This window comes from Pelobates fuscus, chromosome 1, assembly GCF_036172605.1.
Source record: "Pelobates fuscus isolate aPelFus1 chromosome 1, aPelFus1.pri, whole genome shotgun sequence".
Taxonomy (NCBI): Eukaryota; Metazoa; Chordata; class Amphibia; order Anura; family Pelobatidae; genus Pelobates; species Pelobates fuscus.
This window is the reverse complement of record NC_086317.1, coordinates 359,370,617-359,389,037: the sequence shown is the minus strand read 5'-3', so window position 1 is coordinate 359,389,037 and position 18,421 is coordinate 359,370,617. Positions and strand designations below refer to the sequence as shown.

Sequence of the window (18,421 nt, the reverse complement as noted above, 5' to 3'; positions counted from 1 at the left end):
AGGAATATATATAGCAAAGGTTGGTTGCAGGAACCGCACTCACTCCCAACGGCCACGGGTGCTCTGGAACATGACCAGCAATCCCAACACGACAAGGCAACAAGAAAAATTCACAGGCACTCCAAATGTGAAAGCCGCGGGCAGATTTATTGCAACAAAATGCACAGCAACATTTCAACCTAACAAGAGGTCTTTGTAAATATAATCTCAAAATCCCAAAGTAATAACAATGCCAACATGCAGTATGTAAACCCACAGAAAACCCAAGAACATATTATATTAGAATGGTCGGGTTTAACGTAGGCAGGAAAAAGTAATCAGGAAATCAGGGAATAGCCAAAAGTCAGGATACCAGAGATCAGTAGAGTGATACAGGAATAGCCGGTTCAGGATACCATAAAAGTGAAAAGTCAAGATACAAGCCGAGTCAGGAAACCAGAGAACAGAAGAGTCAAAAGCCAAGCCGAGTAAATTCACAATAAACCAATAAATCACAGAGAATATAGTACTATACTAAACACAAGGAACCACAATAGGGCAAGGAACAAAGCAAAAGGCGTCCTTTTTATAAGGGAGCTGCTTTTTCTTTAAGGCCACGTCCCCAGAATGTTCTGGGCTGGTACAGATGATGCAGGACTGCATATGCATTGCGTCATCAAAAGGGGCATGATTCCAGCATCAGGTGTGGGACATGCCGTTTTGGCTGTGAGAGGAGTCAGCCTCGGGTGCCGCACCACATGGGTGTGCTGGAGAGTGGTAAGAGATCATGACATATATGCATGCACATAACTGAGAACTGAGTGGCTATTGGACAATGCAAAGTATTATAGTGTATGTGAGGAAAAAAAGTATATGTTAGATATTGAGAAATGTTATTTATTTATAACTCTGTTTTCCTATCTGTAACTAATTAGTTGGTAAATTATTATTTTTTTTACATTTTTCTGCCCAGACAAAAATTTTGTTTTTGTTTACATTAAATAATGTGCTATCTAGGCATACTGAAATTAAAAATAAATGTATTAAGTTCCAGGACACCCAAAATGGGTGGTAAAAAGACTCTGCTGAAATCAGGATATGACAATATCATAGCAAAGAACAGGGCCATCTTAAATATTAAGCATTTGCTTGGGCCCCAACTCCCTGGCATGCAGTCATGCCCTCCACCCCAATGCAGTGGCGGAACTAATGTAGAGAGGGAGTGTGCTTGTAATATTTGCATTTGCATGCAGGGGTGTTTGGATGTAGAGTTGTCTTTTACCTGCAGATTACATTCATGTGTAGTATTGGTGTTTTACTGAAGGGGTGAGTGTGTATATAATTTTGGAGTTTGAATTCAGGGGTATTTGTATGTAACTTTTGTGTTTGCAGGGGTGTGTTTGCATGTTGTGCATACATACTTACACAGATACACACATAAAAACACACTGACAAATGCACACATTTGGACAAATGCACACACATGGACACATGTACAAACTATGACACATGCACACACACACACTGGCCTATACACACACAAACACACAGATACAGGACACATACACACACAGATACACATAATGACACACAGATACACACCCTGACACACAGATACAGACACTGGCACATCCACACACACAGATACATATAATGACAAACAGATACAAACACTGACACATACAAATACACACACATACACAAATACACACTGTCACATACACACACACACACACAAATACACACACTTGCAGATGCACACACTGACACATAGATACACACACATTGACACACAAACAATGACACACAAACTCATACACACACACTGATATACACTGACACATGTACAAAGATACACACACTGACACATCCACACACCCAGATACACACACTGACACACATACACACACTGGCACACATACATACATAGATACACACACTGACACACATACACATACATGTTATAATTTTATATTTGCAGCCACCCTCCTGTTTGCTTACTTGGGCTCTCGGTCATGCTGGCTGAGACTGATGGAAGTGAACATGAGGGTCTGCAACAGCTCACTCCTGCCTCTCTTCCCCCATGTTGCCTGTCTGCGCTGCCTCCGTCCCACATGACGCTCTCTCCTTATAGCTGGGAGAAAGTGACCAGCTCTCACTTTCTCCTAGCAGGCTGATACTACAGGGGTCTGGTCATGCTCTTAAAGGCCTGCTGTGCCTGTCAGAGCCCCTGTTCGGTGATATCCATCAGTTGGCCCGAAAAGCATGGGCCACTTGATGGACCCGTCCAAATTGTTGTTGGTAGTGGTCCCATGTGGCAGCTGCTTAGAGTCCCCCCAGGGATAACAAGGTTGGAGGCAGCTGCCCTGCTTGACCCGTGTTAAATACAGCACTGGCAAAGAAGACTAGGAAACTACTACATTTTAACAACTAGGTGGAAAATGCATATGCATCACAGTATTAGAAGAAAGATTAAGCAAAATCTGCCTCCTACTGGAATTCCTGCATGACACCTACTCTCCAAACAAAAGTATGGAAAACAAGCAGGAATTTCTCTAACTTGGACAGCTGTGAAAAATCATTATAATCATTTCACACAGAAAAAAAAGAGATCATAAAGCAGTACCAGCAAAAGTGGGCTTTTTCTTACCAACATGAAATGGGTCCTATCCAACTCTTTGATGTATTTGATCCAGTGTAGTAAGCTTGTTAGAGCAAATATGTCATGTACAAGTGACAATCATGTTTCATGTAGCTTTTTATCTGTACATTGTGTTAGCCAAACCGCTAGCTAAGGTATATATATGACAAGCTAGCTATGTGTCATATCTTGCCACGTGAAGGCATCAAGAAACTTTATTTCAATAATATTAAAAAGCATAAATTGAATATTTAGTAATGCAGATATTACAAATGTAATGTCATAATAGGTAAAGATTATTATTATAAATAATGTATTGAAACAAAAATAAAGCAAGATGAAAATATTGCCAATATATTACTGGATTTAAAATATATATTTTATTAATTAATACTGCAGTGCTAGATGGCCTAAAGTGGGTGTATTGTAGATTTGTTCCTTAATTATTCGACTATGTAACCACTGATCATTCTGCTATTTTTGGGTATATTATTTTAAAATATTAACTTTTTGTATCAACAATTTATATCATTTGAGTTACATGCCATTTTAATGGGCAGAATGCTGCTGGCGTAATAAATTGGAAGTATCACTGTTAAAAAAAAAAAAAAAACCTGGAAAGTTGCCTTGATTTGGCTCAAGGTAAAGCTTGGGGGAATTGCAGCTTAGACTTCCTTTTCAAATCATGAGCATAGTACAAAGCCAGAAGTAGTAGGCTTAATTTGCACAACAAAGGCCTTCTGTTTCATCGTGAATACAAGATATCAAGAGCTAACACTGACATATCATCTTACAGATTCATTAAATTAATGTAATTACTGCAACTTAGCAGACCACTTGATTTAATGATCTGATCTTAAATGGGAAGCCGAAGGAATGTAGGAAAATATACATCGTATCAACATACACAAAAATACAGCACGTGCTTAGTTCGTGTCTCCGGGGATCATTTCAGTAATACATTACTGTGCCACATTTGTATACGCAAGAGCTGCCGAGTGAGCAGATCTGCTCATATAGTCCTATGTACTGCTATCTATTAATAAGAAATATAAATTGTGCTTTTTCAAAGCTATTAAATTGTATAATATATAAAGAATGCTATGTCTGAATGCATTTTCATAATGTATTAATGTGTTCAAAATACAAGATTTTGGCATTTCATATGCTTTATTAAATGACATTTACTTTCTGATCAGTAGAAATCAATGTTTTTTTAAGTGTTTGCCCTTATTCATAGTTATGCAGTGTTCTGTCATTTTCTGACACATTATACCCTGAAAAATGCTGTTTTTGACAGCCCAAGCATATTATTCTATGAGCAACCTCTGCTGACACACCTGTCCTGATCAAACAGGTGTCATCCCGGTTGTTGTCAAGTCAAGTAAATTGGAGTTGTGTAAGTGTCATGAATCAGCAGAATGCTAAAATAAGAAACAAAAAAAATGAGTATCATTTTGAATGTGTTCCAATTTTTCTGTAGTTTCTTGAATCAGTTTTTACCGCTGTAGTGTTGGCTTAAAAATATGAAAATACATATTTTATTAATAAGTAAAGTTTAAGGTCTAGAATAATTTAAAATGCAGGTTACCGTGACATTCTGTCATTTGCAGATATTTTGTGTGTACTTTTTAATGCAGTTTCCAAGATTTGTTTTTTTTGTAATTTCCTTGAATTTAATAAATGGGTTATTGTCAATTTTTAGACTTATTCCATATTTCACATAATCTCACTTAAAAAAATGCTAATGGCATATATGCAGGTGCCTCATCTCAGGTCCCTATTTAGCCTTGTACTGCAGAGAGCCTCAGATGGAATTTTTTCCCAAGTAAGTGGGTTAATCTCATAAGAGCAGACATTAGACTGTGAGAGTAGGACCTGCCAAAGATGGGGTACATTGACGTTGTGGCAGGCTTATGTAATGCATGATCATATAATGTAACTAAATCCCCATTATTTTTTTTTGCCTAGATTAGGTGTTTTTAAAAAAAACTTTTAAAAACTAATACAATCTGTCAACATTGAAGTTGCTGTTTAGTAGATAGGAGAGTGCGCTGGATCTTGTGTATTGTTTATTGTATATATATATATATATATATATATATATATATATATATATATATATATTCTAAATTAAATATATGGATTTACATAGATCTACAGTAAGTATATGTATATTGGTTAAAATGCAAATGTTCTGATCAACCCACGTTCATGAGCATCAAGTTGGAATACAGTTTAAGCTACATTTTATTTGTCTATTTCATCTTTGTAATAAAATGGAAAACTGTCATAGGCACCTCTGTCTGGTAGTCACCTGGTGGGCAGATCAGTAAAAGCAGGATAAAGGAAGTGACCATTTTGGAGGTTGATAGAAATAGTACTGCATTAGTGTGCAAACACATACCCAATATAAAATGATATAATGCCTCCAAAGCCTATGTTTTAATGAACTGATCTTATCTAAAGGAATAATTTTATGGCAATGTAATGCATGCACAAAATGAGCTGCTTTAGCTATATTATTATAACCATTTGGAACATATTTTCAAATATATCTCAATCAAACACAAAATATGACAGTAGGAAGAATGTTATCTTCTAGAAAGCTGCATTACTACCAGTATAGAATTCATCAATCTGTAGCACAGAAGAACTCTACGATCTTATCCATGAGTGTTGACAACGTGACATATCAACTGGTACTTATTAACGAAAGAGCTATATTTTTTTTACCACCTCTTCAAAATAAAGTGAATTACGTCATTGATTAAATTTCTCTTTGCATTTACTTGTTTGTCTATATCTGAATGTGTGTGTTTTTTTTAGACTTATGTTTTCATTAATATAGTCACATTTCCAATTACTTTTATATATAGTTGTTTTTTTTTTTTAGCACCTTGTAGGTGTTTTTCTTTTTTGTACAAGGCTTGGCACATTGTGTCCAGATACAGTAAAAAGAAAATTAACACGGATGACAGTTTTGTGAAGTTCCAAATTAGTGACACTAATATAAAACAAGAGCAATTTATCTTGAAACAAGACATTTGCTTTTTAAATAGCATCTCATATCATTTGATAATAATATTTACTTTTCTTCTTTTGTGTGCCCTGTTATGAGAAACTCTACTGTGATATCTTTCTATTTCTACCATGTATCATTAAAAACATAAGCACAGGGTGAAAACTACTGTTCGCCATGATAATGACACTATAGAAGGATGCATTGGGACATGCATCCAGTTCGTTCTGATTCAAGATACAGAAAGTACAACAGCTAGTCTTAGAAGTGACAAAGATATGCATTTGACTGTGAGTCCTCCAGAGATCACTGTCACTACTGATATAAACTACATTAATCAGAGTTGAAAAGTTGAGACATATCACAAATAGACATTTTTAGGCAGGTGAACTAAATGTTAAAGGGGCTCTAGAGTGCATTGTTGCAGTTCCAGGAACGCTTCTGCTGACTGTTGTCTTAAAATAATAGTTAATAATTTTCAAAGTTGAACTATGATCACGGAGGGAGGTCACATACCAAAGTTATATGGTAGCATACAGAAGCCACAGACACACCAGATGCTGTTGCACAACAAATTATATTATCTTGGCTGCTACTGGTTAATTGAATATAGCAACGGCTCATATACAACTAAAGGTCAAATTAAAAAAAACGTAATAAGAAATAGCATAGAAACGCATTTTAATTCCTATTCAAAGTTTGAACTTTTCATATAGACTATTTGTAAATAACCACAGACAACAGGGTCACTTTTAAAAGTATATATATTAATTTCACAAAATAATGTTTTGTTCTCGATACACAATCACACAAAGGATAATACATAGTTGCTTATTTTATTAAGATGCAGAAACATGAAATCAACGTATTCAATCTTGACCAGGCAATATCACAAGTTTTAGAAAAAAGTGTGGTAGAACTCCACCTTTGGATGCATGACAATCAAACAAAATTGCATCTTATTTTATATACTTTTGCATATGTCAAAAGACTGCCTGTTGCTGACAAATGGGTATTTTAAAACACCATTTCATGTGCATATTCTAATGACAATGTTACATTGTATCTCATCAGTATTCATTTCCATTATGTCAAAAGTCGAACTGCACAACTGGCAGTTAACCCATTCTTTATAGCTTTATGTTCCTTCATGAAGTTTTTGATTATGATATTTTTTTCAATGGGGAACATTTTCCTGCTTTGAACTATGACTTCTCTTTTCTTTGTGGAGAATACAATGACATTTTCAGCCAAAATTATAGTCTGCTCTTCTAGTGCACAAGAATGCAAGTGGGTTAGGAGAGTTGCGAAACCAAGAATCTCCACTGTTTATCCACTTTCTTCCTTTTGCAATTCTTTTTAAGAGCCAGAAGAACCTTCCTTAGGTAGCCAAAACCTGCAAACAGTGAAGGTGTACTGTGCTGGTGATAATCTGCTATTTTGTATCAGTGGTTAAGATCATTGGCAAATAAAATATATAGTTACAGGTTCCCGAGACAATTAGTTAGTCCAAAGTCAATATATGAATTAATTAAGTGATTAAGTGATATTCAGATGATACAATTTAAAAAGGTATCATAAAGGACAAATAGGTCATAATCTTTTGACAGAAGGGATGGTTGTACTTGAGATGGTCCAGCATTGAATGTGGTGTCATCTTTAGAGTTATCTTTTTTAAATGTAGATATTTTCCAAAGACCATTCATAGCAGCAGTAGTGCCTTCATTGGTTTTGGTATCTGAAAAAGACAAAATGAAAATAAAGTGAGTATTATATTCAAATCAATAGCTAATGAAAAAGAAGAAAACAAAACACATTTAAGTGGGAGTTATTTTAATTCGTCACACATTTATCTCATACTCAACTGTCAAAAAAGAAAAAAAAATAATTACATGTATTAGTGGTATCCTACTTTAGACTTGTTTTTCAGTATATGTATTACTACAATTGCGGATGTACTTAAAATTCTGTTAATTAGACCTATAGATTATATCAATATCAATGAAACTGGTGTGTTAGAAGATTGAGATATTGAGAAGCTTGAGACATTATACATAAAAACACAGAAAATATATGATGTAAACAATCAATGCGTGATTAGAAATTATATGTATAGATAGGATTGCATTCCAGTCCTCAACTGCCCCGATGTAATCAGGTACATTTCAACTTCACCTAAATGTGTCATGGCAAATAATTTACTCCTTTCTCTGGAATCTAATATTATGATCTGGCCGTTGAGGACTGGGAGAGTCCACCTGTGACATAGATGAATTTGTATAGTTCTCTTACCTGCTGGTAAAATTGTGCTTACATCCCAAGTGTCTGTTCCACATACTGCATCTGTCACTGCAGTTGGTGAAAACGTATGGCGCATGTTCTTTTGCCAAATCTTTGTAAATAACATGGATTGCAATACCACCACCGACTAGTGTTTAAACATGCATTGCCTTTCTTCCATTTTTCTTTTGAATAATTATTTGCTAACTTCACAAATTTTCTTCTCCAAGACAGGGGAAAAAAGCATACATATCTAGGCGGATTAGAGCCTCAACCTCCAATCAAGAATTATTTATCAGTGCTCTATGCTATCTGAAATAAAGCTTCAAGCAGGTCCCGAGAGTACTAGTTTTGAACATCCACATGCACCATCTCCATTTGACGATTATTTTACTTATATTCATATTAGGTTCTGAGGTGTTGCTTGCCTACTAATATTCTGTTCACTGTGTAGTTCTTATGGGATAATACATTTGTATGTGATGAAGAACAATTAGTTAAATGCTGTTAGAAAAATACTTTTATGTGGAAATCCACTATTCATAATAATCCAGGATTATTGAATATCTTATAAAATCTCCAACACACATGAAGACCAATAATTCAAAGTCTACTCACATAATGTTTTGCATTCTAATAATTAATAAACATGGAAATGCTAATTGATTGATACCTGAAGTTACTATGGAAACAGATCTCACCGCAAGTTATTGGCTTTTGTGGCCTATAATATAAAATGCAGTTAATATATTTAAAAGTGCATTGCTTCAGATGATAAATGTTATTGTATAATACTACCTTGGTTGTATGTAGACTTTTCCAAATCAACTGTAATTGAATCAGATAGACAAGGCATCTTGCCTTCATTGAGCCCACTCTCACAAACTGTCAATCAACACATTTCATTCAAAAGCTCGAATAAGTAGGAATAGTGGTGAATCACACCAGGAGATCCAAAAGGACTATATGATAGCAAAATTATAGGAGTTTTTTTAGAATAAAAATTGAAATAGCACATATGTTCCCATTGCGTAATAATGTAATAAATTACTCAATTTTGTGCACATTCACGACAGTGTGAGCATGCAAAATCCTAAATAAATGTAGAATGAACAATTCTATTAAAATATTTCATTGTATTCAAATGACACTGTACGTGTGGAATCTTTGCCAAATTAATCAATTGAAAACTTCAGTAAGGACTGAAAATATACCATGTGTGTTTTACAGAGAAATCTAGATTCAATCAGTTTGCAAGTGCAGCCCTAACACAGCTAATTTCAAGATTAATTATTTGAAAGGTCACACAATTAGCAGAATGATTTCAGATTGTGTGTAACCACAATGGTTTAACTTGTGAATGTTTTAAGCAAGTATATAGAAACATTCAAGCTGCAGTGAGCTCTTAGCAAATTGATGAAAAAAGGCATGAGTGGAAACATTTCTTTAAAGTGATGTCCACAGTTAACCCCTTAAGGACACATGACGTGTCTGACACGTCATGATTCCCTTTTATTCCAGAAGTTTGGTCCTTAAGGGGTAAAGGGAAACTCCACAGCCCAAAATCCAAAACTATAAAAACTACTTTTAGTAGTTATTCTACCATAGAAAACACATGCACATTTAATTATGCATATTTCCATTAGGCTATACCCACAACAGCTTGAAAAAGCTTTACAATTGTGTCCTTCTTCCCCAGCCAATACGTTTTGTGGTTGTCCACTCACAAACTTCCCAGCGCAGCTCAGTGATAAGTCTTTGTAAGGCAGGTGCTTTGAGCAATTGTCTGACTCTTGAGTTTAGCTTCATGAAGCTAAGCAAACAGGAAGTAACAGGGGGTGTAACAAGGTAAATTTATAAACATATCAATGTCTATCGAAATTATAACACCATAATGTAGCTCTAATATCTTTGGATTTTAGTGTTTGGGTCAGCTTAGAGGCTTGGTTTAGGGTTACTTTCAAATTAGTGCATCACAGGGTCGTACAGTACATTCACTATGTATTCAAACCCCTTTCATGTTGCAGCTTTATGCTACAATTATTTGGGGTCTTTTCACATCCACCACTCTACACTCAATACCCTATAATGGCAAAGCAAAAATAAAAAGAATATTGTAGTGCCAAGAGCACTGTTGCCTCGATAAATATTAAATGGAAGAAATTTAGAAAAAAAAAAAAAACAGGACTCTGACTAGCTGGCCACCTGGACAAATTGAACATTCGGGGGATAAGGGCTTTGATAAGAAAGGTGACCAAGAACCTGATGGTTTTTTTAAACTTGCAGTAGGACAACCGTCAATGTAACACTCACTCTGACCTTTATGACCAGAAGCCTCTCGTTACTCCAAGACACATAACACACTTCTAATTTGCAAATCAGCACGTAAAGGGTTCTTGGACTGGGACCAGGATTCTCTGGTTTGATTAAATAAAGATTAAAGGATCACTATAGTGTCAGGAAAACAAACCCGTTTTCCTGACACTATAGCATCCTTAACTCAAATCTAGAAAGTTGCAAAAAACTTGCTGCCCAGGAATGTAAATTCCACTAATCCAAGGCAGAATGTTAAATCCATGTACTGATATTGTCCTGTGATTGGTTATCCTTTACTGCAGGTCTCAATCAAATCCTGCATTAAAGATTACATATAAAGGCTGTGACAAGGATTTGTGGGAGACTAGTATTAGTTTATGACAAAGATAACAGACAAAATGTCACCCAACAAATACTTTCATATAACAGCAAATCTGTATCACAAACGCAGGTTACAGTGGCACATACTTTACTATTCACATTATAGAAAATCATTTGTTGGATCTCAGGGAGAATTTGAAGAGCAGTTTATCAGATTCCAAGAAAATGCGTTCAAACTGGGTGATACAATTTAAGCGATATTTTACTGTCTAGACTATAGTCTAGATAATCTGCTCAATTTCCAGCAGGAAACATAAATGCCTAGCAACTTCTTTCCTATCATATACATATACATATAAGTGTGCACAAGCCTCTCCACGGCTGTATAAACACAATAATTATTCCAGACTGTAATGCTGATAAATAGTTGTAGCCAACATGATAAAGTGAGTAGAATTATACCAGGATAATAATAGGTAGCAACTGTGTTACCTTAAAATACTTCTATATCTGATATAGAAAATATTAGTAGAATGTATAAATGTACACGCTTTTACATTAAAAATATTAGTATTTTGCCTTTACAAGGTGTGTCAAAATGCAAACACAATCAGCTCAACCACTAAGGACAACTGTGTTTAAACCAGACTCAATATTAGACAATTTAACAATGTTAAGTGATGTTGCTACACATGTTAAACCTTCATTAAGAATCCAACCAAGGCATTGATCTGTTCTATTCCATTCTTGATGTCCTCTGTTTCCTTCCACAAGGAAGGGTATTTAGTAACTATCCTATTCCTTCGCACATTGGTGATTCTTTTGTGTTGTTGTGTTTTCTATATTATAAACAAGTCAGTTAACACAATCTTCAATAACCACATAACCAATCTGCAGCCTGGTTGTATACAGAAGTCAAATTGCATGCTTGATACCATATTTTTTATATCCATCTATTTTACTTAATGTGTAAATATTGTCTCAATGGCTTTCATAGAAGGCAAGAAGCAATTAAAAAAAAAAAATGAAAAAGCATGTGAAAAATGTTTAGTGCTGTCTGATTTTTTCATTGGGAATAAAGTCCTTTGTCATGTCATCGGCATCTTACAGTTTGCTGTGTAACCATGCTTACAGGAATAAAATTCATTAGCAAAAGAGGATACAATAAAATATAATTCTGTTCTATTTATCCGTATACATAATCATTGTTAATCTAATGCATTCTGAGCAGGTAATAAGAGAGTACAACAGCAATTGCAATGCAAAGCATTCATAATGTTTAGCTACTGAATTAATTTACTTCAGAGTTGGTGCTGTAGAATATTATGTTCTTAGGGAATTTAACTATATGTGAGTAATAGCATACATTTACATTTTCACATTGCCCATCATCTGTACACGTTCGACATGTTTGTCACAGATTGTTTTTTCATTGCAAGACATTAGCAAGGTCACTTATTATGTTGGGAACTGAATTATTCTAGAGAGCGGAGATATATGTTTGGAATGAATCGGGTCTAGAAATGTGGTTCAATATTTGGGTTGAATAATAATTATTAGGAATGCATTCACATTTAAAGAATGCTCTAGGTGTTGCAGGTCTCACCAAACTTTACACATATTTATTTTAGTTGTTAAAATAATCTAAGGACAATAAATTCCTTAAATTATACTAAGCAGTAGCATATCACCTTTCAATGTGCTCCTTCTTAAGAAAAGTATAATTTTTCAATGCTACACATTTATACCAACCTCATATATACACTGGAATAATTCAATTCACGGCAATATGAAATATAAGTCCAATTTCTATCCATATGATACTAACTTAGCAGTTTACAGCTAGAAATGTATTCCAGGCTATAAATTAAGGAGATACTTCCATACTGGTATTTTAAATATGCATTAACAGGCTGTATGTGGATAAGACTTCTTGGTTTGTTTAAAATATCTACAGATTTGCGTTAAAGTTGAGTATAAAGCAGAAGGGTGTTGCCAACATAAACAATATGAAGACAAGCTGACGTTTAAGGGTAGCACACTATAGGTCATGTTAACCAAAGTAGAAGCAGTTGTTGTTAAGGGTCAAAATGCTAAGTAAACAATTAATAAGAATGTAAGCCATTAAATGTAATGGTACTAAGCACACTAGCACCAGCATAATTTTGCTAAGTTGTATATTTTCACATTGTAGTTAGGGAGTATAGTAGAAATGTAATTTCAAAATGTAATTTTTTCTAAGTGGCTTGAAGAGATTCCGATAGTTTTTTAAACCTCCACCATATTGTGTATCATCTCATACATCTCAGGTGTTCATAACAACAATAGTAATAAGACATGAATGGCAGCACAGCTGACCATACAACCCTTATATATATTTTTTTATTTGTGATGGAATGTGGTCTATACTGCATAATTAAAATAAAATACATAGACAATCACAAGACAGAGCAAATATATTATAATACATTATGTTAAATATTATAGCATTTGCAGATAATATTAGGTGTATGTGCAGTACATGCTACAACTATATGTCCTTGTTTCCTACCTCAAGGGGATCTTTCAGTTATTTCTACGTTGTAAAATGATACAGATGGGGCTGACACTATTTTGACATTTTGGCTAAGAATATATTCTATGGACCTGCAGTTCACTGTGTAGAGAAATACAAATAATTAAAACAATATAGCTGGTACCTTGACATGATGCAGCAGATTATCACTGTTTGGGGCAAAAACACACACAACAAAGATTGATTTTTGTCATCATTTTTCTTTTGGTATGTTGGATGTACTAGAACGGATACTTTTGGCTTGCTATAGTGAAGCAAAAGTCAAAGTTATTCTAACAGAACTGTTTGTGGCTGATTATTTGATTGTAGAGTTGGCACATCAACACTTTATTGCAATAATTAAACTAACCTTGTTTGTGCACAACAAACTCTTGTCAGATATAAAATGCAACGTATTAATAGCTCATAGAGAATGATTCATGCTAATGAACTGTCATACCAATCAAGAAACCTTATCAGAAATATTTTATTTACTGGAAACTGCAGATAGCACACACAACTCAGTATCATAAATATGTTTTACATAAAATAAAAGACTTTCAAATGACTTTTTAAGTCCTACGCATCGCCACAGCCCTTCGGGATCCACCCTCAGAGAACGACTCGACCGACAGGTAGCAGACTACCTCGCCTTAACTGCAGATATCGACACTCTGAGGAGCGATGAACCCCTTGACTACTGGGTGTGCAGGCTTGACCTGTGGCCTGAGCTATCCCAATTTGCGATAGAACTTCTGGCCTGCCCCGCTTCAAGTGTCCTGTCAGAATGGACCTTCAGTGCAGCAAGAGGTATTGTCACTGAGAAGAGAAGTCGCCTAGGTCAAAAAGTCTAGATTACCTCACCTTTATGAAGATGAATGAGGGATGGATCCCGAAGGGACTGACAGTGGGCGATACATTCGACTAAAAAAGGCCTGATGAGATGAGCTGCCTTGGGCTAAAAATGGTCCACACGCTGCTGTGTTTTAGCTCTGAATGCCGGTTGACTTGTGTGACTTATCCACCACCAACTAGGGTTCAAGCCGCAATGTTTTAGAGCACTTTGTGCCTGGGAAACAAACATCAATTTTTATGGCCGCTGCTACAGCAGCGGCTGCAACAATACCTAATTTTTCAGGCATGTGTACATGCCTAATTTTTCGGCCCTCTGGTGCTGCACTGTGGCTTCAAAAACCAAACCAAAAAAAAGGCACATAACAGGGATTAAACTGATAGGAATAGTACTACTTAACACACCACTCCTATCTGGTGGCACATTAGATTGCATGCACAGTGCCCCAAATTTGAAGTAGGAGGACCGACCAAGCATCTTTTTCCATCTCCCGGTTCCTAAAATCGATACCATATACAGATCCCCTGATAGGGCGCCAGCTCGTTATTCTCTTGGGTGCCAGCTCGTTATTCTCTTTTTCACTTCACTAGGGACACTTTACTGCACTATGGGCACTTAGACCCACTCTTTGTCTTGCACACTGTTATTCCTAGCCAGCATCTGTGATGGGAAATCAGGCAGTCATCTAAACGTTTAGATTGAGCTTTAGCTTAGAACACCCTTGTGTTTAAAGAGATTAGGGCTAGTTTAGAGGATTCTTCTTAGACTTCTCTGAGTCTTTATAGCACTTCTACCTATCCAGCATTTCTGGAAACTAGCTAAGAGAAAGGGTGGCTGTGTGTCTGTGATACATTTAACTTTATATCACCTTATTGACACTTTATCACTCCGGTCTCCATACTCTCTGCCTATACCCATCTATTTAGAGGGAATTTCCTTGCCGTGCCAATATTATATAATAGGTAATAGTATTACCATTATTACACAATTAGGTCTCTGAGGACAGGTGTCAATCCATATCTGCCAAGTGACCCTATGTAGGGGGAACAGTCCCTATTCTGCTCTGTGTCAGTGTGTATCAGGGGCTCTGAGGACAGGTGTCAATCCATATCTGCCAAGTGACCCTATGTAGGGGGAACAGTCTCTATTCTGCTCTGTGTCAGTGTGTATCAGGGGCTCTGAGGACAGGTGTCAATCCATACCTGCCAAGTGACCCTATATAGGGTGAAGAGTCCCTATTCTGCTCTGTGTCAGTGTGTATCAGGGTCTCTGAGGACAGGTGTCAATCCATATGTCAAGGTGTCAATATGTCATATGTCAGGTGTCAATCCATATCCATTGTGATTTAGGAATGTTAGGTGATTTATGCCCTTTATGGATTAAAACCAGACTCTGCATCAACTGTGTAATTTTCCATGGGAGTTTTGCCATAGATCCCCCTCCGGCATGCCACAGTCCAGGTGTTAGTCCCCTTGGAACAACTTTTCCATCACTTTTGTGGCCAGAAAGAGTCCCTGTGGGTTTTAAAATTCGCCTGCCCATTCGCAAACGTTTGGGGAAGTTCCCGTTCGCCATTCGCCATTCGCGAACCGATAATTTCGTATTCGCGACATCACTAGATATAAACCCTTTATCTAGTCAAGATTACTGACCTATTCATGTTAACGTAAGGTAAATGAAGAAGAGGGTTTGTTTGTCAAAATCTACTAATTAACTTGGTTAACCACATTTTATTTAGCCGTTTTCATCTTTCCTTTGTTAATAGTAATTGGGAACCATATTTATTTTTTAATAGAGACCAATCACTGTCCTATTTTATTTTTCAGGGCTCCATATACATCCTCTTTGTTTATTGGAATGGTTTTGCCAGTAAAAGCTAGACAGAATTCCATTAGTTTTCCTATGATGTTGGTTTTCCTATGGATTGCTTACAGTGTAGCAGAGCTAACAGCAATATTGGTGAAAGCATGGAAACTGTGTTTTACTATGTATTTTTTATATTGTCATTTGCCAATAATCCAGACAGAGGATGCACAAAAAAAAAAGACTTTAATAAGCTTTTAATAGTATAAAATATTAAGTATTTAAAGGAAAGAATGAAAGAAAGAATGAAAGAAAGAATGAAAGAAAGAATGAAAGAAAGAAAGAAAGAATGAAAGAAAGAAAAAAGAAAGCAAAAAAGAAAGAAGGAAAGAAAGAAAGAAAAAAAGAAAGAAGGAAAGAATGAAAGAAAGAAAGAAAGAAAACAGGTGGGTGTTCAATAAACCATGAAAAGAAAAAAGATGCTTTCAATAAAATACGGAAGGAAATAAGATTGTCACCTGTCTATTACTTGGAATTGGTATGGGAAAGTAGTACTGGAAAATCCCTTTATATTTGTACTTTTCAAGAACACAAAAATCATGTTGCACTATATTTATTTTATTTTGCACTTGAGATATGTTATACTATTGGATTTGAGATGTTGTTGAGATGTTGTTGAGAGACAATCTTGTTTAACTGGCAGCTCTTTGCATTTGTATTTTTACCCACTGCTGTCAGTTGATAATTTTATTGATATTTTTTTCAAATTTTTTATTTAAATGTATTTTTCTATTTGCAATTCCTTTCTTCTCTGAAATGTTATTGCTTTTTCCTCCACCTTTAAGGCCTGTAATAAGTTGTTTACTGTTGTGAGATGTTGTCTTCCCCAGTAAGACCCCCTTTGACACTAGGAAGAATCCAATTAAGGTGTTTTACAAAATGTATCTTAATGTTCATTACACCATACTCAACATAAAGAATGGGTTGTTGAGTTAATTTTACAGTTGAAAAATGCTAGCATTACGTACCTAATTTGGTTCCTTGTGAATAAAAATTAAGAACCACTGAAATAGATGATCACTGTGCTACTCGAATAGAATTTGCTTTGAGAAAACATTGGGTATAGGAAGGAACTTACCAAGTTAAAAAAGACTCTTATTTAATGACGTACAAAACCTTCTATTCGACTGTCTCACTGGAATAATGATTATTTATAGTGACTTTTTACCATTATGTGTGAGCTACATCTAGCAATACAGGACTGTATACACTGTGTTTGCTTTGAAGGAAGGTACCTGATATATTTTATTTACACTTTTCATGTAGCACAGTACTTATTTATAATTTATATATCGTATTGTTATTGATAAGTTAGTGGGCACTCCTATCCGAGGTACTGCTGCTTTTTTCATTCTTATCACTATAGGGGTTTTTGTCCTATAGCTCTGAAACCACTACTTACTATATTATTTAACTTTTTAAAACATTGTTGGATTTTCTGCTTTCTATCCAAAAGTAGCTAACTCTTAATCATAGCCTCTACATACTGATAGTTGTGTTAACGGTGCTGAAAGATAGAATTGATTCTGCCATGAATATTAGCGATAATAAAATCCAATGTGACCCTAGTTGTTGCAGTTTAAATTTGGTGAGTTTACTTGTGATATCATTGTTATTCTTCTTCTTATTATTAATCATATTTTTACATTACTGCTATTATTACTATTATTATTGACAAAGATAAGTGATTTATTTAGACTTGGAGATTTGGATTGGTCATAATAAAAATTCAGCAGAATCTTGACTGATTAATGCAATGTTTAATCACAGAATTTTGAATCAAACAACGGAAAGTTTTCATAAATGCAAAATTTGAGAAATTAGAACCATATTAATTCGGAAGAACTGAAAAATGTTTCCAGTGCACAAGTCTAGTAGCCTCTACCACTTAACCATATGACCTGGTTAATAATAAGGATTTCTTCTAAAGTTAAATACTTTGATGATATTGTTTTTTAAGTATTTCCTGGGGTTTAGATTTTATTTCTACACTTATTGGTTTCCATGCAGTTTCAGAATGATGAAACATTCAACGGATCCCACCAGGAATCAAACCAGCAACCGCAGCATGAACAATATCTAATTTTAACAAGGCTGGGCAAATTGTAAATCCCCAGATGTTTTAGAATCACAACATAATGCTTTCACATTCTAAAGGCTGGCAAACCATCATAGCAGGAGTTTTACAATATCTAGGGATCAACCTTTTGCCCAGCTAAAGAAGCTGTCTCATTGTCATAGCTAGATTGCAAGAAAGCATATAGATCATGCTGTACATCTGTCCCATTGGCCACTACAAAAGAAATAGAATTCACAAATATGGTTGTAACATGCATGTGTCTCCTCCCATAATACTATGCACTGCATACCATAGTGCTTAATGTATGACTGCCTATTGAGCATTCACAGACTCTGTACTAAACATTTAGATTTGAGTAGATACTCATACATTCACCCTCATAATTTGCATCAGTGAAGAACGAAGATAAATTCAATTCAGATGTATAATTGCAATTTAGATATTTGCAGGTGATTATGCTAGTACAATATATAAATTACATTTTATAAATTACTTTAATCAGATAACATTTC

At 35.3% G+C, this 18,421-nt stretch overlaps 1 protein-coding gene across 3 annotated transcripts in view; it reads right to left on the bottom strand.

The window, feature by feature from the left end:
* The window catches only part of PCDH9 (protocadherin 9), a 2,224,845-nt gene that overhangs the window by 1,995,952 nt on the left and 210,472 nt on the right, over positions 1-18,421 (bottom strand). Inside the window, exon 3 of one of the 3 annotated variants that reach the window (XM_063425943.1) lies at positions 6,472-7,380. The exons of the other annotated variants lie outside the window; for them this stretch is intronic. Within the exon in view, the coding sequence (XP_063282013.1) occupies positions 7,345-7,380 (36 nt within the window). The 3' untranslated portion in view covers positions 6,472-7,344. Of the gene's footprint in view, positions 1-6,471; positions 7,381-18,421 lie in introns of those variants that run through there. 3 annotated transcript variants of the gene reach the window in all.